The sequence below is a fragment of the Vipera ursinii genome (genome assembly GCF_947247035.1).
Source record: "Vipera ursinii genome assembly, chromosome: Z".
NCBI lineage: Eukaryota > Metazoa > Chordata > Lepidosauria > Squamata > Viperidae > Vipera > Vipera ursinii.
The window spans coordinates 79,944,148-79,968,486 of NC_139517.1; the positions used below are offsets into that span (position 1 = coordinate 79,944,148).

Sequence of the window (24,339 nt, forward strand, 5' to 3'; positions counted from 1 at the left end):
CTCCCCATCCTTATAAAAACCAATAAAACCTTTTTTAAAAAAAGAGAATACCGTATTTTTCGGACCATAAGACGCACCCAGTTTTTAGAGCAGGAAAACAAGAAAAAAAATTCTTTCTTCTTCTCTCTCTCTCCCTCTCTTTCTCTCCCTCCCTCTCCCATTGAGCCTTCCTTCCTTCCTTCCAGTCGCATTTAAATGGATTGGACTTCAGGCAATGCTGAGCGTTACTCGAAATACTTTACATGGGTTATTGTTTGAATTATCCTTCACTAATCCCGCAAGCTGGGGTACCAGCAACTCTTTATTTTGCATCCCAGAGAAATTACGAGAGAGGATTGCAGCGGGGGTCTTGTAGAGACAAAAACTATGGCTGGGCCGCTAACACGTTTATAAGCAAGCATGGCTTATGGTTTGTCACCATTGCAGATGTAACCTGAGAATTTTCACTTTGTCTGGAATTAAAGAAACAAAACAAAACCATGGATCCCTTTTTAAAGTTCACTTGGTTGACGGCTTCCTTCCATACTCTTCCCAGCAGAGAAAAGAACATGAAACTTAGATAACTAGATTAGGGACAGTTTGGGAACTTTTTACCAGTCAGACCCAACTTACTGAGGCTCATTTGTTTTGCTTGTCACTTAAACTTGTGGCTCCTTGTGATGTGCAGACTTCCTTCTCTCTGAATTGCAGTTCCAGATTGTTTACCAGATGTTAAACGGGATCTCTTCTCAGAAATGCAGCTGGCCCTGTTTGCTTTCACTCGTTTTCCCACTGAAAATCTGAGCCACTCACCATGCTGGTCTTTGTGCAATAGGAAATGGTCCGTGTGTGAAACGGAGTGAGGGAGATTGCCAGAAATGCGAATCGGCCGATCTCGCGCTCCTGCAAACTCCCTCGCTCGGTTTCAGCTTCCCTTGCTACAAGAGAAAGCAGGCTGAAACGAGGCAGATTGCAGCAGCACGAGATCAGCCGATTCGCATTCCTGGCAATCTGCCTCTTTCGGTTTCAGCCTGCTTTCTCTTGTAGCAAGGGAAGCTGAAACCGAGCGAGGGAGAGAGTGCAGGAGTGTGAGATCGGCGTTTCTCAGCATGTGCCAATTCGTGCTCCTGGCAATCTCCCTTACTTTCCACTTGCGGAGATTGGGGCTGGCCATACGGATCACCTTCGGACCATAAGACGCACCCTCGTTTTCCCCCCCCCACTTTTTGGAAAAAAAGTGCGTCTTATGGTCCGAAAAATACGGTAAGTTCTGTCAACTTGTATAAAACATCTACAATTTGAAAGTGGGAAGAAACTTCAATATTTTTCTCAAAATTACATCATACATGATCAAGAGGACACAATTTAATCTGGATACGGTTTTATATTACCATCATCAAATTGGTCTTTGCATTCTTTTCGTCACAGCTGCAGAATTTGATGGGTGATTGATTTCAGTTGCCAGTATCTGCTTTTGTCTTACCGTAACACATTTAAGCTACCTGTGTTTGAAATTGAACTTCAAATTCAAGAAGCAACAAATTATCAACTGCAATGAGGATTCTGGAAAAAAATGGCAATGTTCTGTTATTGTACAAACTGACATAAACAATCAAATCATAATAGTAAAAATATGAATTGGGGAAACCAACAAGTTATTTCTAATCATATACATTCCTTGAGGTATGACAGGTCATCTAACAACCATTCAAAATTACAAACCTTCCCCCAAAGCTACATAAGATCTCATTTCAAAGTTATGCCTGCAGTCATTTACTCTTATGACCAACTGTAGATATGCTACAGCACGCCCACTCACCTATTTCTCCCCCACCATGGTCTGATAAGCAGGTTCCAAATACTCCTCCCTACCCCCAATCACTTGCTTTCCTTTTAAAGGATCCATAAAGTTGGGGTAGGGTAGTCTTCTCTGTTGCTGGGCCATGTAGCACAATCCTGTCATTTTCCCTTTTCTTGCTAGTCTTAGCTCTCTCAGCTTTACACTAGTACAGCTAATGTTAGGGAAGGTAAACCTAATGGTGAAAAGAAAACTGCCAGGATTTCTTCTCTTCAATTCTCTTCAACATGGCCCAGCAACAGAATGGCCTGTTCAACTTCCCTACCCTGACCTCCTGAGTTCTGAGCACTTTGAAAGGTAGATATGTGACTCTGACAGTGTGGGTATGAAGGAGGCCAAAAGGGCTGTGAGTACTCCTAGAGGCAGGAGGCAGAGCATGGGTATCTCGGGGAGTAGGGAGAGGCCTTGGGAGGTGCAATGCAGTAGGTTGTAGCTGGATTAGGCATCTTAGAGTCTGCCCTAATCAAGGTAACTCATGCTCTACTTTACAATTTGTGTGTTAGTTCAGCAAATGCATTGGAGAGAACAGGGATAGAGGGGATGGTTAATAAGGCAATTCACTTAACAATCATTCTGACTTCTGACAGTATTGCGCAGGCTCCATGACTGTCATAACTCAAAAATTACCTCTATACATTTTAATCAAGCTCTTTTAACTTCATGTAGTAATATGCTTTTAATATCCATATCTATAGCATAATAATGTTAATGTAAGAATCACCCTATTGTTTCAGAGAATATTAACTACCTTAAGAATAGGTTCTACATGACTGTTAGAAGTACAGTATTCATAATCTCTTCTGAACAAATCCAGTCCAGTTATATTACATATAACACTATAAATAAGACAGTCTATTCTATATTTACAAAATATTAGTGAAATGTGGATAATGGAAGAATTGAATGTTACATTATGTTAATTTCATTAACTTTACAATTTAGGTAATCGCTAACTAGAAACTGGTCTATCAAGGGATCAATTCTAAATAGGTGCTCACATCATCATCATCATTTTAACCACTGTCTATCCACTGCAGGATGAAGGCCTCTTCTGCATGTTTCCAACCAATACGGTCCTGAGTTTTCTTTTGCTAATTGGGCCTGCAATGCTTGCTGTCGATCCAACTTATTTTAAGTCTCTTTTGTCGATTCTTTTTATCAAGTGGGATCTATTCTATGACTGCCTTGGTCCACCTGCCATCACTCCTTCTTGCTATGTGACCAGCCCATTTCCATTTCAATTCTTTTACTCTCCTGATATCATATACTTTCGTTTGTTCTTTAATCCATGTGCAGGTCTTTCTGTCTTGTCTTATAATGCTAAGCATGTAATCTTTCCATGGCTCTTTGCACCACTTGTAGCTTTTGTATCAATTGTGAGATTAATGTACATGTTTCACCAGCATGTTAGAGCAGGTAGCACACAGTGATTGAAACCTTTTCTCTTCAGGCACAGAGGGAGGTTGTTTTTGAAAGTTATGCTTAGCTTGCTGAATACTCGCCAACCACATTTAACACACCTTTCAATTTCTTTTACTGTATCACTTTTCACTGAGATCCATTGGCCAAGGCATATGTAGTAGTCTAGGTCTAATTCTTCTCCAGATATATTTGTTTCCTTCTTTGCTGAATTTATTACAAATAACCTGGCTCTTTTTCAGGTTTATTTTTAAGCCAAATGGTTCTCCTGCTTTGTGCAGCTCTCAAGTCTTTGTAGCTCTTCTGGGTTGTGAGAAGAGAACATCATCTGCAAATTTTAAATGATTTAAATAGGCGCCACTGATTTTTGCCCAGTCTAGTTTGTGAAATACTTCTTCAAGGCAGGCTGAGAAAAGAATAGGTGATACTGTATTGCCTTGTCGTACACCTTGTTCTATGTTGATTTCCACTTTAAGATCATTAAGGAAAATGGTTGCCGCTGTTTTTTCATATAGCAATTGTAGTAAGTTTATGTAAGCATTATCTATGCCTTGGTTGAACAATGCCTTAATTATTGCTTGCTGGAATACTGAATCATTTTGTAGTCAGTGAAAGCCATGCACAGAGGCATAGTGCACTTTTTGTGCCTTCTAATGACTTACTGAACTTGGATGTAATCCATTGTATTGTAGCCACTTCTGAACCCTGCCTGCTCCTTTGGCTGTGCATCATTTAATTTCTCAATATTCTGTTTGCTATTATCTTGGTGAAAATCTTGTAGATGACTGAAGGAAGCCTTACTGGGCAATAGTTCTTTAAATTATCTTGGGCCTCTTTCTTGTGTATAAGAATCACGTCAGCATTTTCCCATGCATTGGCTATTTTTAATTCTCCGAGACATCTTGAGAATAGTTTTGCTAATATCTTGTGTAAACTGTGGCCACCAGCCTTCAGCATTTCAACTATAACACAGTTATTTCCTGAAGCTTTGCCATTTTTCATTAATACTTCCTCCATTAGGATATCTGGCATTTTTTCTTTTGTGGGTGTTGTTACTTTTAAATGATCTTGATCTTTGTATAGCTCTGAATAGAATTTTCCAATAATTTATTATATTTACTGTCTATTCTATACACAGAACCATTTTCAAGCTTTAATGCACCTTCTTTCTTCTATTTATAAGCTTGCATTTTGCTCCATTAATCCCTTTGTTTTATTCAATTGCCTTTTTTACAAGCTTCATGTTAAACTGATGTGTTTCTTCTTGGATATGTTTTATCGTCTTGCAAAGTTCAATGTAGTCCAGTTTATTAGTGAAACTTCTTCTATTCTTCACTGTCCGTCATTTTTTCATTAAATCAATAATTTCATCAGAGATTTTTGACTGTACAAAGTGTTTTTCTGGTGGTGCTATAGATGTAGCATATTCAAGGACATTTTTGACTATTTGTTTATTTTGGTTGGTAATATTCATCTCTTCCAAATCTTTCAGTAAAGTGATCTGATAGATTGTCAAAATTGCTATTCTCCTCTAATAGCTTATCACTCTTTATTTTTGTTTTTTGTGATGTCTTTTATCATTTTCATACACTCTTTTTGACTATCTTCACTAGCTCATAACATTCTATGGTCACTTCCATAAAACAACTGATGACAGTACAATTGCACAATATGGTTTTATTACTTGACATGATGTAGTCAAGTATATTCGCGTGTAGATTGACTTATATAGAGATGCAACAATCAGTAAAGTTTCCATTACTATTAAGATGTATCTCATAGATTTTTTTAAAAAAAAGATAAGACAATGGAAACATCTTACTTTTAACTATTTATTTGATTAACAGTTTCTACAAAACCAGCTATTTTGAAAACTGAATGAACTACTATTTTTAAACATGGAAGTTCATCTTCATAGGAAAATGCTCCAGTTCAGGTTCAGTTTGCTCAACTGCCTTATTAAGTATATCCAAGAGTTTTTTTTAGAAATTTTCTATTTGAATTAACCACAGGCTACCTTATCTCTGAAACTGAAGTAGTTAACTTAATTAAAAAGTCAGCTTCATAAACTATGGTTTGAAGTTATTTGCAATTAGCAAACCAACTTAATTCAGTTGCTGCTTAGGAAACTTCATAAACTATGATTAGTCAAAGTATAAGTAAATTCCTTCTTGTAATGTGATCATGATTTATGACACATTCAAAAGCAACCATTATGGAATGGTAACAAAAGAAATACAAAAGAATCAATGGCAGGAGCTTCGCTTAAGATACATTCACCTACTTAAGAATAAATAACTGATCTAAATTATTCAGAACAACCATCACAGGCACAAACATATAGCAAATGTAAAGAGAAACTAAGATCAAATTTCAAAATCAGAAGTGCAGATAGAGATCAGCTTTGGGGAAAGAAAATTAAAAAAAAAAGAATTTTATAGTTACAAGTTTATTTATTTATACTATAAAGGAAACAAGTCTTAATTATAAAAATATAGTTAACTTTTCAACATTTTCACTTTAAAAATAAATAGAAGCTACCTAATACTCTCCTTGTACAACAAATTACAAAGACAAACTTACCCATTATCAATCAAAATAATTAAACATGAATATATTTATTGTGATCCTAGATGCTTGTTTTGTTCTATCTGGGGGAGGCGGGGTCTAGAATGAAACACTTTTAATTTTTTTTATATAAATTAGTTATTGTTTCCTCCAAATTGAAACTGTGAACAAACTGGTTATTCTTAGGAGAAACTGAATTTGATCAGAACATTTTAAAATCTGTATCTCAGTCGAGAACTCCATGTGACACTTTTTTTATTCTAAATACAAATAATATTATCTAATATCAAAATTCAAATAGGTAGAACTGAATAGTTTCCTCTTTGCTTTTTATGGAGATACACAGACTTGTAGGCCAAATTGCTGACTTCAAAAATCTTGTAGTCCTGAAAAGTTCCAGAAGTTGCAATTTTAATTTAATGAACAGTAAAAATTGTTAAATACAAAAGAAATCATATTCAATGTATTAAATCAATGTTATGAAAAATAAATGAAATGAAACTAAATTTGGGTATGTTTTGGTCCATCTGTTTTTGGAATGTGGCTTTTAGCAAGTGAGACAGTCAGCCCTTAACCTGAAAAGAATTGTGAATTGCTAACCTAAATGCTAATTACTTATTATTCGATTCTTTTTCCATTGTGATTGTTTTTCCTACAGATATATAAAACACTCTACAAGATTTAAGACCAAAATATTTATGAATACACTATTCTTTAGCTCTTGAAACAATGTTGAACAACCTATTACTTTCTCAGATACGGACAATGAGATGAACAAGAGATGCTCTTCTAATATCTCTAGTATATCAGGTTTCCTGTAATAGGAACTTAGACTGTCTTCCCACTGTTAATGTTCTATCTCTACTTAAAATTGAATTGTTTACTGAAAAGAATCCATCAACATATATCTTAACTGTTATGGCTAACTATAGTTAAGTCTACTCCCTGATGCATCCCCAATACCTATGAAAGTACATTTTCCTTAGAACTGGTCCACCGACTGCATTATGAGATGACTCCAATTAATAAATGTCAGGAATGTAATATCAAAGTTCACAATGGGTAACCAAGAAAGTATCCAGTCATATAAATCAGGACCTTGGCAATGTATGGCACCCCAAAACTTTCAAATGACTCATAAAATGCCTTCATTTGGGAAGTTGCATGGAATTGGTCTTTAATTATTTAAAATGATTACAGGGAAAAATGGTTAAAGAAACATTTTTTAAAAATCTAGAAATCTCCATATATTTAAGATTGTAGTGCTGGATAACTCCTACACAAAATTAAAGTATAGAAACATTTTGGAATCAAATTTAATTTTTACATTGCATTTTTCTCAGATGTTACAAATTACCTAGCGTGTGAACTCTTAATCTACCTATCATTCTGTTAGCTATGATTTATGGTTTAATGTGTTATGCCAATCCATAAATGTATTTTCAATAAACCATGATTTATCAAACCATTGCTAAGAATAATGACTGGGCAGGAATGAACCATTAACATAATATTTCTGATACAGAAATACAAAATAATATAATGTAGAAACAAAATGTAGTACTATCTGTACCTGAATATAGGAAATTGTGGAAAATATTTTTAATTCTAACTTAACAAATTGTATTTTATAAATACTAAAATAGAGACATATAGCAGAGTCCTGTAGAACCTTGGGGGCTTATCAGTGATCGTTTAGCTTTAATGGGCTGCATACTTCAAATTATATACTTAATCTGTAGAATTTAAGGAAGATATCAATACTTGGTGTTACAATCCATTTATAGGATAATGTAGCTACTAGTATATCAGATGAATTACATTGACAAATAGAAACATTTCTTGAAAATTTTGATTATGGTATGAAAACTCTGAAATAGCAGAACTCTACTCTGAATACACTGCTTGTGTTGCAGTAGTTTATTTTAACCATAAACAAGTAGCAACATAACTTACCGTATTTTCCGGCATATAAGACTACTTTTTAACCCATGAAAATCTTCTCAAAAGTCAGGGGTCGTCTTATACGCCGGGTGCTGAAAATTTAGGGACAGGGCTGGCTGGAAAACCTGGAGCGGATCTCCCATTTAGTCTGCGCAGGGAAAGCGGGACCAATCGGAGAAGAAGCTGCAGTCTGTGATTTTTTACAGGCTGGGGTCTGGGCGTCTTTCCTTCTAAAGTTGAAGAGCAGCTGTAGTATATCCCAACTTGAAAGGCAGGTGGGGAAGGCAGCAGCCAGAGCAGCGGCTTAGCTCTAAGGACACATTTGACTCAGGAACTGGGCGGGCTGGCTGGAAAACCTGGAGCGGATCTCCCATTTGGTCTTTTTTTTTTTAAAAAAAAAATCCCATTTATATCCTGCCCTTCTCCGAAGACTCAGGGTGGCTTACAATTTAAAGCACAAATCAATGTGCTTAGCAATAGCCTTCATTCTGTGTATATGCCTGTTTATTAGGGCTTTCACCCCCCCAACAGCATTATTACAAAGTCAGCTTATTGCCCCCAACAATCTGGGTCCTCATTTTACCTACCTTGGAAGGATGGAAAGCTGAGTCAACCTTGAGCCTGGTGGGATGCGAACCTGCACTAATTGCAGGCAGCTGGTGTTACTTTAGGCTCTGTGCAAGGAAAGCTTTAGAGTGAATTAGGAAAAGTGAAAAAGTGAATTAGGAAAATAGGGAACGGTTGCTGGAATTGGGTATGTGTAGTTTAACGAAGAGAAGGGTGAGGGGTGACATGATAGCAGTGATCCAATATCTCAGGGGCTGCCACAAAGCAGAGGGAGCCAAGCTATTCTCCAAAGCACCTGAAAGCAGGACAAGAAGCAATGGATGGAAACTAGTCAAGGAGAGAAGCAACCTAGAACTAAGGAGAAACTTCCTGACAGTTAGAACAATTAACCAGTGGAACAACCTGCCTCCAGAAGTGGTGAATGCTCCAACACTGGAAGTTTTTAAGAAGAGACTGGACAGCCATTTGTCTGAAATGGTATAGGGTTTCCTGCCTTAGCAGGGGGTTGGACTAGATGACCTCCAAGGTCCCCTCAAACTTCTTATTATTATTATTACAGTTTAATCCACTTGCACTGTTTTATGTTTACATGTTTGATGACAAACAGCCTTATGTTTATAAGTGAGTTTTCCTACTAAGCACCTGCATGTCATAAGCATTTGAATTAAAATTACCATATTAAAATCAAATCTGATGTTTTTTAATTTTTATTTGGTGTGCGTTGGAAGAGGGGTAGTCTTATACGACGAGTATAGCCCAAACCGTATAATTTAACAGGAAATGTAGGGGGTTGTCTTATACGCCGGAAAATACGGTACTGTACAATGGCTATATTTTAATTAGTGAAGGTCCTTAGCTTTTTTACCTTCTAATTTTGATAATCCACATTTTAGTTATGGAACCCTAAACTATTGAGCAACTGAATCATTCAGGCAATATATCTAAATAATTCAATTATATGAATGTAATATACTACTCATAGTAGTAAATACTTCCTCCTCCAAAGGAAAAAAAATTGAGATAAGTGGAACTGACAATGTGACAGGTCCAAAGATCCCCACTGAAGCTAAGGGTGAACTTGAACCTGGGTAAACTGAGTGTGTGGTTTGTTCAAAAATGCCCAGTGAAGCTAAAGATGGTCATCCTAGTTTAAATATTTTCACATTATACCATACCAAGTCTCTTATGGGCATGTCATACCAATTTATTAGCATGTCTCCTATATTACTATGGTTTGTGGCATAGTCAGATTGAGTATGGTATGGTATGGTATGGTATTGTATTGTTATATGCAACTTGGTGGCCTGGTGGTGAAGACTCTCACCTCCCAAAGGGAACATTGTGGAAGGTTGTGAGTTCAATCCTAGGTAGCAGCAGATGTTTCTCTCCTAGGGCGCAAAGAAAAAATATCTGCTGTGAATTGTGTAGCATCAGGAAGAATACCCAGCCAATAAATGCCCAGCTCTAGCCAGTTGCCCTGACTCTATCCCAAATTAAGGGATTACAGGGTTGTAAAAAAGGATATTACAAGAGCAGTGGTTAGAATACAGTATTGCAGGCTAATTCTGCTGACTGCCAACAGCTCAAGGTTGATTCAGCCTTCCATCCTTCTGAGGTTGGTAAAATGAGGAGGACTGAGATTTTTGGAGGCCATATGCTGACTTTATAAACTGCTTAGAGAGGGCTGTAAAGCACTGTGAAGTTCCACTGCCATATTATATTATATCATATCATATCATATCATATCATATCATATATGACTTCTGAAATACCTTATTTTCTGTGAGGAACTTTGCTAATTATTTGTCTAATATGTGAAGAATCTTATGGCAAAAAGCAGGCATAGTAACTGCTTGCTTTGAAATGTAATTTGTTTATCTCTGTAAATAAGCTCTGTATCATCTTCTGTTTCAACTGTTCTTGCCTATTAAAATATTGTCAAACATCAAATATTTGATTACATAATAATATAATGTAATAACATTTTGTCAAATATTTTTTTTAAAAAATCCTATAAATCTTTCCCCATACAACTCAGAATTAGAATTTTCATGTCACTAATTATTTTAGCATGTTGAGAAATAGCACCCAAACTTTAATGCTTCCAACCAAAGCAGTAGGCTGGGAGAAAAAAAAAGACATCAAAGTATTTGGAAATAAATTAATGCAATGACTTGTATCCTTTAATTTATTCAGTACTATCTTTCCTGCTTGTAATCCTCAGTACTCAGGGAACTATTTGACATATTTACTTTGACATACTTACTTGAAATATTATAGATCTGTAGAAAGTATTTTCTGAAAAATAATAAAGCAATTACACACCTCTTTAATAGTGAAAACTCTGATTAACAGCTTTGTAAGATGTAAGATAACTGCCTTTCAATTGAAATGCCAAATTAAACCAAGAACAGGATTGTCAACTTTATTATGCTATAATGTTAAAATGGGAGTTTAAAGTTTGCTGCAGCATAATTTGTTTGAACAGAATGGTAATAAATAATTTCTCACCTCAGCCAACTCTTCTAACATTACACCTATTCTCAAAAATATTTTTCTACAGGCCATTTTCCACACTGATCTAACTGGAATAGTCCCAGGAGTAAAGATACAAACACTGATTCCCATCCAAGTACAAAATTCAAAGATTTTGGACCCCCCAAACCAGCAAAAACTACATTACAGTTTTTGTAAAATGTAAGTAAAAAGTATATTTTTACATGTATGTACAATAATGCTGCAGCAGTTTCAATACTTCAAATTCAATGCAGTCTGCCCTAATGTACAGTCCATATGGCAGGTGAATAATGCGATAAAAAATAATGATGCAATCTATTATAGGGGCAAGATGGGGAAAATGGAGCAACTATTTCCAGTTTGGTAATTAAACTACAGAATCAGAAAAACAGAAACTTATTTATAAGAAATAATCCTATAAGCTTGCAGCTCATAACATTCAAAAATTAAATTCTGATCTGTGTCAAGAAAATGTCTTGGGCAAATAATGCAGAATAGTATCCTCATATATAACAACATTACTGGAGAAAGTTACATAAAATTGGTGTAATCTACTATGGCCAAGATCTGACGTACAATGAATCAAATTTTATCAAAGGTTTTTTTAAAAAGAAAATACAAATTAATATAAAGTAAGAAAAAGAAATAAAATCAGAGAAAGCTAAATGTAAAAGATAAATAGAAAAGAAAAATATAGAGAAATAGTTTCCCATTTTATTTATGGCAGTTATAAGGCCAATTATAACTTTACCTCTTACTCTATGGTTACAACATATCTTTCTATAATCCTTTCTGCCTATTCCTCAAAACTATTAATCAAATTCTTTTCATCGTGTTTCACATAAGAAGTCTATAAGGGGTTTCCAGTTAGCTATAAATGTAGATATTGTCTTTTCTCTTATTATGTAAGTTAACTTAGTTATCTTAACAAGTTCCATCATTTTCACCTACCATTCTTCCCTTGCAGATAAGGCCAGACCTTTCCATCTTTGTGCATCGAAGTAATATTTTCTATAACTGTCATAAGGGCATGTAAAATCATACTACATAAAATGGAAATTGTACCTTTAAATTCAGTTACATAAAGGACATGATCACAAAAATAATGAATAAAAAAACATGTATCTACTTAAAATGAAAGTCCTACTCATTTTCTTTTCAAATTCACTGCAATATTATTAGTAGCAAGATGTAACTACAACTTGCCAATTACCTTTCTGTCCCCAATCTTATGTTGCTGATACAGTACGGTTTACAATATGCAGGGTGGTGAAGAATAAAGTTAAAGCCTGACAGCTTCTGTAAGAAATTATACTGACTTCATTACCCAATTGCTTTAGAAATTTGGCTGTCGAGTGCATAACTACTAAACCTCATATGAACAGGATCCATTTGTACATAGTATGCCCCCCACAGGTTCCTCTGCTCACCTCCCGATAGTTTATTGCAAAAGGTCCCGCTCCTTCAGCGTCCAATGCTTTTTTAACCAGTGTTCTTTTGCCCTTTCCGTTCTCTCTTCCATACAGAAACGCAAACGCACGCTCGACTATGCCGCAGCGAGGATTACAACAACGCTGCACAAGTTTTAACCAATGAACAAATGAAAACGAATTGGGGCCTCTTGATCCAACACCAGATCGCATTCAAGTCGTAAGCTTAGAGCAAGACTTTCTCGGGTGTTTTGGCACGGAGTTGCAAGACAGTTTAAGACTAAAACGCCTATCGCTATCATAGTATTCGTTAGCTTTTCCACTCTCTCACCTGGCACCCTCACAAACAACTCCGGGTCACCTTTTCCACATGTCACCTCTCCCTCCCTGCCCCCTTCCATTTGCACCACATCTGTCTCTCACCAAATACTCCCATAATTTTCCCTCATCTGCATTTCAAAAACTCTCGTTTGGTCTGGGTTTCCCATCTTCTCAAGGACCACAGGCAGCTCTCTCATTAACCCGCTTCCCTATTCCTCGGTTTAACCCCGGTCGCTTGGTCGTCCACCGCCGCATGGAGCAGCACCTGAGTCCGTTTCAGGCGTCTCTAATTCTTACCAAGGGTCGAACTCGTGTATGATGCTCTCGAAGCGGATGACGGCGAAGAGCCTGGAACTGAAACCAGCCAGCCAGGCCAGGAAAAGGATTGTGAAGGAGAGCAGCGACTGCCAGCCTGCCGGTTGCGACAGGCCCCCCGACAGGCCGCCTCCTCCCGCTGGGGCGCCGGGGCCGGTCGCCGCCAGTGAACCTCCTCGGGTGTTAGCCAGCGCTTGGGAATTTGAAGATGACGACGAGGCAGCGGCACCGGACTTGTGCTTCTGATCGGGGGCTGAGTGTTCCGCCATGTTGGTCCCCGGGCTCCTCGCTTTTCCTCCGCCTAACGCGCGGCGAAGGAGGAGCAGAATCTGCCTCGTTCCCTCAGCACGCTTTGCAAAAGAAGACGGGGAAAGCGGCTGAAATCACTGTCTTCTTCCGCGCTCCTTTTCACTGGCTGGGGAAGCACTTCCCTGCCGCCGCCTCTTCTCGAGCGACCCAGGAAATACTGCCCGATGCGGCCGCCGCCAACATCCCAATGCGGCGCCAGAGAACGGGCGCGAGACTGAAGCAGCGCGCGCACGAGAGATGGTGTGTGTGTGTGTGGGGGGGGGAAGCAGAGAAATAAGGCGTGGATATGAGAATAAGAGGAGCGACAGACAGAGAAGAGGCGGAGATTCGAAACGAAGATAGTGAAAGTTGCTTCCGCGTGAAAATGAATTGGCTCAAGATTGAGGTCGAGGAAAAATGAAATGGGAGGAGAAATAAAGCGCGGGACTGTGGACAGCCGTTGGGCGGCGCGTGAGAAGAGGCGGGGAAGAAGCTAAGACGGCTAATTAAGGCTTGAGGCCCGAGTGATCGCTGTGACACTCAGTGGGGAGGAGCCGGCGACGAGCCTTCTCCTCCCGTTTTCGTCAAGATCATCCTATTAACCTGTCAGAGAGCGACAGGTACTTCAAAAGGACAAAGCGGTAGCCAATTAGGATCGACAACCGTAGGGCGCGGCTACAGCAGGGCGGTGACTTTATCATTTTTCACAAATTATAAAAAGCTGTGCTAAGTGGAATCGTTTGATTGGCTGACACGTTTACCGGTGACAGAGTAAAGTTGCCTTTTTTTTTCTTTGTCACGTGAGATAAATTAAGCGCTGACGTTTTGAGCCAGCCCCTTGAGTTGACGGAGCTGCGGTAGATGCAATACTGTATTCCCAGTTAGGAAGCCCGAGGCATATTGGGGCTTGTAGTTTCTAGGCATTGTTGCTTTGGATCTGTCAAACGTTCTGCTTACCCCCGTTGTTATGGTAAACTTTGAGGATACACCCATCAAAATCTGCACATTTGTTTTCTAAGGCTATAAAAAACCCTGAAATACTACACAGAAGTTATTATAACGCTAATAGTACTGCCATGCTCAATGCATAATGCAACTTTTAAAAAATCACACCGAATCACACACTTGCAGGTACATAGATATTTAGGGCAACTAGAGCTAGAGACAGAAAGCTTGGGTAACTAATACTGATCTTTCCAAATCCTGTCAACTTCTTGGCAGGATTGTTGCTGAGAATTCTGGGAATAGAAATCCACATTGTATCCCAGATTTGTTAAAATGGGAAGCACTATTCTAAACAGCCACCTCGAAGGATAAAGAAAAAAATGAGACTGGATACAATAGCTGCTGCCCATGTAATAATATTTAATATTTAATATTTAAACTGAGGCATAGGATTCTTTTCAGTGTACAGGAAGTACTGACAGACAGCTGTTTTATTCTTACACTACAATAATAGTTTCCCATTCACCCAGTATGTAGCTGTTCATTTAGTAAGACAATATTCTATTCTTAAGAGAAAAGAATACCATAGAAATTAATTCTAATAAATGAAACATTAAGGAATATTTAAATCAGTGGTTGCTTATACCAGTAGTTGAATTAAAGACATACAGCTGGTGAGTATGAACTAATCACATATCTTTGCTAGGAAGGAAGATAAGTACTTTGGTGTCTGACAATTTTCTCTGGAAGATTGAGAAAGGATTCTGTAACTAGGTAACAAATCATACAAAGCCTTTTCTCTGGACATCTTAAAATGGCCAGACCATATGCCATTCAAGGGCTTTTAAGATAGAACTAAAACTTTGAATTGTGGTTAGAATTACATAAATACCCAAAGCAGAATGTAAAGCTCATGAAACCTTAGTGACAGCTGCTGCCATTAATATTTTCAAATACTTTTCAATAATAGCTGTGCATTAAACACATACTGGTAACCTAAATAGGATACAGTATAACCAGATTATAACCAATCTGTTTTTCTCTCAGCTGCGACTGGTGTAAGTTAAGCCTTGGCTGGTAATATCTTTTGGACATAGCACAGAAATGACAATAATGCCATTCTCAGAATTGGGGGTGAGGGTGGGGGGTAGGTGAGGGAGAAATCTGTATCTGTAAAATGTTCACTAGCTTGAAATTACCTATTTTATAATGACAAAGGAAGAGTTTGCCCTGATAGGTGCAGTACAAAGTGGGCACAATAAGTGATTTTCAGCAAAATTGGTAATAATGACTAGTAGTGGCATCAGATATCAATGGAAATCTTAATGTAATCTTAAATCTTCTTGCTAATGAGTAACATAAAGGCTTCCTGAATTTTTTTATTCTAATATTATTGGAATCAAACTGAATTCCTAACTTCCTATGTGCAATAAAGATAAATCCAAGGTAAAGCCATTTTTTTTAATAAAATGTTATATTGGCCTAATTTCTCCAAACTAATGTATTGTTTATAACTTTTTCCACCATAACCTCTGTTGTTATCTTGCCAAATTCTACAAAATGATAGTTTCCTGAGACTCACTTGTGTCTTGTGAAACATATATTTTATACCCATATAAGATTTTCAAGATCTTATTTTGGAAACAACCCAACTCATGTTATGAAGTCAGATGCATACACAACACTACATCGTATGAACTTTCCTGTGATTACAGAATTGCTGCCAGATAAGCTGGCTGGCTCAAATCTTTCATTCTACCTTGAACTGAAGTTTACCAATTGGCATACTTGGCAAAAGCAAAGCAGTTATTATGACTGGTGGGTAGTATATCTGGAAGGAGTAAGTAGAAAGCTATAGCCTCCAACTTAGCTGATGGGGGTAGGTGAAAATATAATTGCAAATAAGACAGGTGTCTGTATAAACAGCAAAGTCATTTTTATTCTTTCCTATAGAGTTTATTTTTTGAGGGAGAGGTTTAAAGTGCACTCACAGCAAATCTGGTAAATTAGAAAAGAGAAATAGAAGCATGGTAGCAGGGATCAGAACTGCAGATTTCAAATAAGGCAACAATTTATACAAATAACTTACACATGATATTGGGTTCAGAGGTTTTTGAAAGATTTAGTAATAGGGATGCAGCATTTCACCCCTATAGTATTAAAACTCTATTCCAGTTTAAGGTGTAGATGAACATTGTTTCAGGTTATCAAGATCAAAGATAACACATTTCACATTTTGGATAGTCACAACACCCATTAATATTAATTGAATTGTGTTATTCTTCCCAGGAGGATTTTATTTCCTAAATGGAAGGTCTGACAGTCTACATCTCCTCATACTCAGCTCATTCAAGAAAGTCACAAGTTGATTATAAACAGCATAACACAGTTTACAAAATGATCCACTGTTACTACTGCACAAATTTTCATGTACTGGTAATAAAAAATTGCTGAGATCGTATAGTTGAAAAAGAAGTAAAAAGTGAGCAAGTTAAAATATTGTTGGATTTCCAAACAAAAATGGATAAAGTTTTGACTCATAAGATACCAGATATAACTGTAGTTGATAAGGAGAAAGCATGGATAATTTATGTGACAATACCTTAGGAGATAATAGAGTAGAAGACAAATACTTGATCATAAAGTATCAAAATCTGAAAATTGAAATTGAAAAATTAGGGCTGTGGTAGTCCCAGTGATTATTGGCATATTGTGGCATTCCAAAACATTTTGGATAGTATTTAGGAAATCTGCATTTTGACAAAATGTTTATCAGTCAGTTACAAAAGGCCACAGTGCCTGAATCCACACATATGCTATGTGATACATTATGATATGCTAGGTTCTAGGAAAAAACTTGATGTGTATGAAGGTCAGTAACAGCTAATGAACTAACCGCTGTGACTTGATATTGTTGTGTACAGAGAGTAATAATACTAACTAAAAATATTCTGTCAATGCTGCAAACATTGGATGTCCCCGCTCTGACAACTGATGAAAATTACAGCCATTTTCTCTTTGATTTTTACATGCTTTTTCCAATATTTAGAAATCAGGTGCAGAAGAGGTGGGTGGATGGATGGGATGAAAGCTTGAGCTCAGTTAGCCATAACAATAATGCTGCTTTGTGGGAACCCAAGGATGAGCTGATAACGTTTTGGCGGGCTGAGAAGCTAGGGAGAAAGGCCACGTTTTAGGCTAATTGGAGAATGTGATTTATGACAGCTTATTTGGGGTGGGAATTGCACTTTGTTACTTTGTATCTGGGGGAAGGGAATTTAGTTTTTGGATTCAACTATGTAGTGCCAATACTTTATTTCCTGAATAAAATGTTCTTTGAGGAAGAATTTTTGCCTCAAAGTTCTTTTGATGGGTTTCATCTATCAGAACCATGACATTAACCCAAAAACTCACCTTTCTACCCTAACCCCCTTGGGGTCCTGAGCTCCAGTTACCTTCCCTAAGTCGGGGAATAGGCTGACAAAGACTCAGGGAAGATCTCAGCATGGAGAAGGAAGAAGCACCTGTAACCAGCACCCCAGCCATGGCTGCTGCTTCAGCAGTGGGAGCGCAAGCCAGTACAACGGCAGAGAAAGAAACATTTGATGCCTTAAAGCAGGGGGCGAGACCAAAGATGCGACACCTGATATGGTCATTGGAGTGGACCCTGCCCAGTGGAGACTCCAAGCACCTCGAGGCAACCCTGCCAAAGGCAAGTTCTTCAAAAGCGTCTGAAGCCGACTTGCAGGCAGGAGCCTCTTGATCATGCTCCCCAGACCATGTTGTTGTTGTTGTTAGTTGCGAAGTCGTGTCCGACCCATCGCGACCCTATGGACAATGTTCCTCCAGGCCTTCCTGTCCTCTACCATCTTCTGGAGTCCATCTAAGCTCACGCCTACTGCTTCAGTGACTCCATCCAGCCACCTCATTCTCTGTCGTCCCCTTCTTCTATTGCCCTCAATCTTTCCCAGCATTAGGCTCTTCTCCAGTGAGTCCTTCCTTCTCATTAGGTGGCCAAAGTATTTGAGTTTTAGCTTCAGGATCTGGCCTTCTAAAGAGCAGTCAGGGTTGATCTCCTCTAGGACTGACCGGTTTGATCGCCTTGCAGTCCAAGGAACTCGCAGGAGTCTTCTCCAGCACCATAGTTCAAAGGCTTCAATTCTTTGGCGCTCAGCCTTTCTTATGGTCCAGCTTTCACTGCCATACATTGCAACTGGGAAGACAATAGCCTTGACTATACGGATTTTTGTTGACAGGGTGATGTCTCTGCTTTTTAGTGTGCTGTCTAGATTTGCCATGGCTTTCCTCCCAAGGAGCAAGCGTCTTTTAATTTCTTGGCTACAGTCCCCATCTGCAGTGATCTTGGAGCCAAGGAAAATAAAATCTGTCACTACCTCCATTTCTTCCCCATCTATTTGCCAGGAATTGAGAGGGCCAGATGCCATGATCTTGGTTTTCTTAATGTTTAGTTTCAACCCAAGTTTTGCACTCTCCTTCTTCACCCGCAACACCAGGCTCTTTAGTTCTTCTTCACTTTCTGCCATTAGAGTGGTATCATCTGCATATCTTAGGTTGTTGATGTTTCTTCCGGCAATCTTAATTCCAACTTTTGATTCATCTAGCCCTGCCTTTCTCATGATGTGCTCTGCATATAAGTTAAATAGGCAAGGCGACAGTATACAGCCTTGCCGGACTCCTTTCCCAATTTTGAACCAATCAGTGGTTCCGTGTCCAGTTCTCACTGTTGCTTCTTGGCCCGCATATAGATTTCTCAAGAGACAAATAAGATGGTCTGGTATGCCCATCTCTTTAAGGACTTGCCACAGTTTGTTATGATCCACACAATCAAAGGCTTTAGCATAGTCAATGAAGCAGAAGTAGATGTTTTTCTGGAACTCTCTAGCTTTCTCCATGATCCAGCGTATGTTAGCAATTTGATCTCTAGTTCCTCTGCCTCTTCGAAATCCTGCCTGTACTTCTGGTAGTTCTCGATCCACATACTGCTGGAGTCTAGCTTGTAGAATTTTAAGCATAACTTTACTAGCATGAGAAATGAGTGCAATGGTGCGATAGTTTGAACATTCTTTGGCACTGCCTTTCTTTGGAATTGGAATGTAAACTGATCTTTTCCAATCCTGTGGCCACTGTTGAGTTTTCCAAATTTGCTGGCAAATTGAGTGTAGCACTTTTACTGCATCGTCTTTTAAGATTTTGAATAGCTCAGCTGGAATACTGTCACCTCCACTAGCTTTGTTGTTGCTCAGCTTTTCTAAGGCCCACTTCACTTCACATTCTAGGATGTCTGGCTCGAGGTCAGTGACCACCTCATTGTGATTATCAGGGATGTTAAGCTCATTCTTGTATAATTCTTCTGTGTAATTTTGCCACCTCTTCTTAATCTCTTCTGCCTCTGTTAGGTCCCTGCCATTTTGGTCCTTTATCATGCCCATTTTTGCATGAAACGTTCCTTTCATCTCTCCAATTTTCTTGAAAAGATCTCTGGTCCTCCCTATTCTATTGTTTTCTTCTATTTCTTTGCATTGTTCATTTAAGAAGGCATTCTTATCTCTTCTAGCTATTCTTTGGAATTCTGCATTCAATTGGGCATATCTTTCTTTTTCTCCCTTGTCTTTCACTTCCCTCCTTTCCTCAGCTATTTGCAAAGCTTCCTCAGACAGCCATTTTGCTTTCTTGCATTTCTTTTTCTTTGGGATGGTTTTGGTTGCTACCTGTTGTACAATGTTGCGAACCTCTGTCCATAGTTCTTCAGGCACTCTGTCTATCAGATCTAATTCCTTAAATCTATTTGTCACCTCTACTGTATATTCAACAGGAATATGATTTAATTCATACCTGACTGGCCTAGCGCTTTTCCCTACTTTCTTTAATTTAAGCCTAAACTTTGCAAGGAGAAGCTCATGGTCTGAGCCACAGTCAGCTCCTGGTCTTGTTTTTACTGACTGTATAGAGCTTCTCCATCTTTGGCTGCAGAGCATATAGTCAATCTGATTTCTGTGTTGACCGTCTGGTGATGTCCATGTGTAAAGCCGTCTCTTGGGTTGTTGGAAAAGAGTGTTTGCTATGACCATCGTATTCTGTTGACAAAATTCTATCAGCCTGTGCCCTGCTTCATTTTGTACTCCAAGGCCAAACTTGCCTGTTATTCCAGTTATCTTTTGGCTTCCTACTTTAGCATTCCAATCCCCCATGATGATAAGGACATCATTTCTGGGTGTTAGTTCTATAAGGTGCTGTAGGGCTTCATAGAACCGGTCAATTTCTTCCTCTTCAGCACTGGTGGTTGGGGCATAGACTTGGACTACTGTGATATTGAATGGTTTGCCTTGGATTCGAACTGAGATCATTCTGTCATTTTGAGGATTGTATCCCAGTATTGCTTTTCCTACTCTTTTATTGACTATGAAGGCTACTCCATTTCTTCTGAGGGATTCTTGCCCACAGTAGTATACCTGATGGTCATCTGAATTAAATTCACCCATTCCTGTCCATTTTAGTTCGCTGATACCTAAGATGTCAATGTTTAGTGTTGTCATCTCTTGTTTGACCACGTCCAGCTTTCCTTGATTCATGGATCTTACATTCCAGGTTCCTATGGAGAAAAAATCTTTACAGCATCGGACTTTCCTTTCACCACCAGACATATCCACAGCTGAGCGTCCTTTCGGCTTTGGCCCAGTCGCTTCATTCTTTCTGGCGCTACTAGTACTAGCCCTCTGCTCTTCCCCAGTAGCATGTTGGACGCCTTCCGACCTGAGGGGCTCATCTTCCAGCGTCATATCGTTTTGCCTTTTGGTACTGTCCATAGGGTTTTCATGGCAAAGATACTGGAGTGGGTTGCCATTTCCTTCCCCAGACCATAGGGGAGCCAAAAAATTGGTGACCACTGAGGACCCTGTCTGCAGTCTGTAGCCAATCGGTGGAGAAGTTGGTGGAGAGATTTGAAGGGCTGGAGGTGAGGAGCGGGGAACAACTTTCTCACTTTGCATGTCAGTGAACATGATGATCAGTGGGGCTGACATCACACTGTGCCTAAGAGAAGCCCCAGCCCTGCCAATGGAGCACGGGTGGTTTCTCTGGCCTCAAAACCACCAGCATTGACCTCCAGCCCTGCGGGAAAGGAGAGTCCCAGCTGCCACTCTAAAAATGGCAGTCTGAGTCGTTGCCATTCCTCCAAGACTCCAGAGCGCCAATCACAAGAGCCCCAGCCACCAGAGAAGCCCTGGTCAGCATCAGTTGTCGCGATCCCTTGACAGGCACACACACTACTGAAGCCCGAGCCAACACCGGGGCAGCCAAAGTCCAGATCGTCACCAGTACTGTGAGAGCCCCGACTGTCTCTACTATCAGTCACACAGCCTGGGGCATCACCATTGGCACCACCCAAGCCTGAGGCCTAAACAGGGAAGAGACCCAGATGTGAGCGTTCAACAAGGTTTAGTACAACAGCTGTGTGACCTGTTGGCCAAGCAGCAATAGGTCAGAGTGCCACAACCATTGGGGACCCTGCAGCAATTGTGTATGCCATGGCCACCACTGCTGGGAGGTCAGCAGACAGTGGGAACACAGCAGTAGTGGAGGTGGCAACAGCCCCTGAATGTGCAACAACCACAGGGGGGGTCTGCAGCAATTGGGGATGCTGCAGCCACCATTGAGAGGTCAGCAGACATTGGGAGGCCAACAACCGCTGGGAATGCAGCTGCAATGGGGGGGCAGCAGCCCATGATGGCTCCACCCCTTAGAGTGACTTTTGATGATGATGTGGAGAAGCTGATCTTCTTCCTTAATCAAGTATGTTCCTGCATGAATCACAATGCTTATTTCTACCCAAATCCAGCTGCTACGGTCAACGTTGCAGCCATCTGGAAGAGGAAGCATCTGAGTGGCTAAACAACCTGTACAATGTGCAAGTGCCAAAACTGGGGGATCTCCATCTCTTCCTCCTTGGGTTAAAAGCCAGGTTCAAGGACCCATCCATAGCCCTCAAAGCGGAGAAATAAATTCACAAGATAAAGCAAGACAGTAGACCTGCACTGGAATATGTATGAGAGTTTCACAAGATGGCAGGTCAGATAGAAAGGTGGCCTGAGCAGTCCCTGGTGCATCACTTCAAGAAGGGGCTAGATGTTCATCTTTCCCAGGCCTGTGTCTATTGGGCTGTCCCTAATCAATTGCAGGAGTGGTATCAGGTGGCAGTATGGTTGGATGCTGAGCTTTCTTGCTACAAGAAGCCACCAACTCCAGAAGCCGGGCCAAAACCAGAGCAAACCAGGCGGACTCCTCCCCGAAAATTCCCAGCCAGCGTGGCCATGGAATCCCCCAAGCCACCTGCCAGTCCACCAATCAAATGCTTCAGGTGTGGACAACAGGGGCACCAAGCAGTGAGTTGCCTGATCCCGTACCCCCAACAGGGAAGTAGATCGGGGCCACTGGTGAGGAAGAAACCAACCCAGCAGCCGGCGAAAGAAAAAATCAAACTGGATCACATAAGAACCCATTGCCCAGGTCACGTCACCCACGCAGGAGAGCACCGAGTCCCAAGCTGGGCTTCCCACCACTCTGCCCTCCTACAACAGCAACGATGAAGGAGAGAACAGCCCGATGGTGAGTTGACCTGTTCCATCTTTTTCTCTCACTGCCAAACTCATAGTCCCTAAGACGGGTGTACAAGTGGATTTCAAAGTGCTAGTGAACTCAGGGTGCTCCTGGTGTATTATTAGCTTGCCACTTGCCCTTAGAATGGGCATACAGGCAAGGTTGCTCTTCAAGCCCGTGAAACCAATGGCTCTTTAACAGGAAAAACTTTAGTCACACAATTGACAGAGGCAATACGCTTAGAAATAGGTGAACATTGGGAGTTGATTCCCTTCATGGTGGCTCCGAGGATGACTGAGGCTGTGATTCTAGGTCTAGCCTAGTTAGACAAAGGGAAACCTTTCATTTGGTGAGAAAAGGGGATGAGGATTGTGCGATTACCTATAGGACCCAAACCCCCTCTTAATTCATCCGACATTACTAGAGAGACTAGGCCATCTACTGAGTTAGAAAAGAGAGCTAGCTATTTTGCCACATCCAGGTGAGCCACTTATCCCCAGTGAGTACCGGGATCTAGCAGAGGCATTTAGTGAGAAAGAATGTGACATCCTGCCACCCAATTACTGCATCATTGAACTGTTACTGGGAGCTAAACTCCCACAGCCGAGGATGTACGCCATGGCCCCCCTCAAAATGGATGAACTACAGCAATATGAGAACAAGAACCTAGCAAGAGTTCATCTTCATTGCCTAGATGCTGCTGGAAAAACTCTTCTGCTTTATCAATCGAATCTAACCTATATCTTTTTTCTTGCCAGGTCATCACAATCCCTTCCGGCATCAGCCACCTAAAATTAATATTTTGTCTTATTAATTTTGATGTAATATGTTGGTAGGGCCTTCTCAGATCTCTTACCCTCTTAGGGACTTATTTGAGGACAATTAGTTGTTTACCTCTATATTCTATTGGATCGTCCCTTGTTCTGTGCAAAATCTCATCCCTAATTGACTTCTTCACAAATCTGATATGTACCTCCTTGGATAAGATGAACTAGAAGAAAGAGAGTTAAAAGAAGGGAACAATGCAGAGAGATATAATAGAAAGACACGGGAATCACAAGACAAAGAACAAGAAACAGAGAGAAGAGAAAAAAATGAGAATGCACCATTTTTTATTTTTTATTTTAATTCCATTTATATGCCGCCCTTCTCCGAAGACTCAGGGCGGCTTACAAGCTTAGCAGTAGCCTTCATTCTATGTATATGCCTGCTTATTAGGGCTTTCACACACACCCCAGCGGCATTATTTACAAAGTCAGCTTAATTGCCCCCAACAATCTGGGTCCTCATTTTACCTATCTCGGAAGGATGGAAGGCTGAGTCAACCTTGAGCCTGGTGGGATGCGAACCTGCATTAATTGCAGGCAGCTGGTGTTACTTAAGGAGGCATTAGCCCACTGCTCCACCATGACAACAATGATGAGTGTAGACACAAAGAAGTAAGAAAGATAGACTGACAAGGGCAACAAGATCAAAACAGAGGCAGTAATATAGAAATATTAACAGTATTATCATTAAATGTGAATGGACTAAACTCCCCAGCTAAGAGAAATATAATTTTGAATAAGCTCAGTA

General features: G+C 39.8%; 1 protein-coding gene across 3 annotated transcripts in view; it reads right to left on the bottom strand.

Moving 5' to 3' along the window:
* STT3B (STT3 oligosaccharyltransferase complex catalytic subunit B) overlaps positions 1-13,493 on the bottom strand; it is a 62,817-nt gene extending 49,324 nt beyond the window's left edge. The window contains exon 1 of one of the 3 annotated variants that reach the window (XM_083376136.1): positions 12,901-13,493. In XM_083376136.1, coding sequence (XP_083232262.1) covers positions 12,901-13,187 — 287 coding nt within the window. In that variant the 5' untranslated portion in view covers positions 13,188-13,493. Of the gene's footprint in view, positions 1-1,370; positions 1,633-12,900 lie in introns of those variants that run through there. The other 2 variants (XM_083376135.1, XM_083376137.1) reach the window with 2 other exon arrangements.
* Between the last annotated feature and the right edge of the window lie 10,846 nt (positions 13,494-24,339).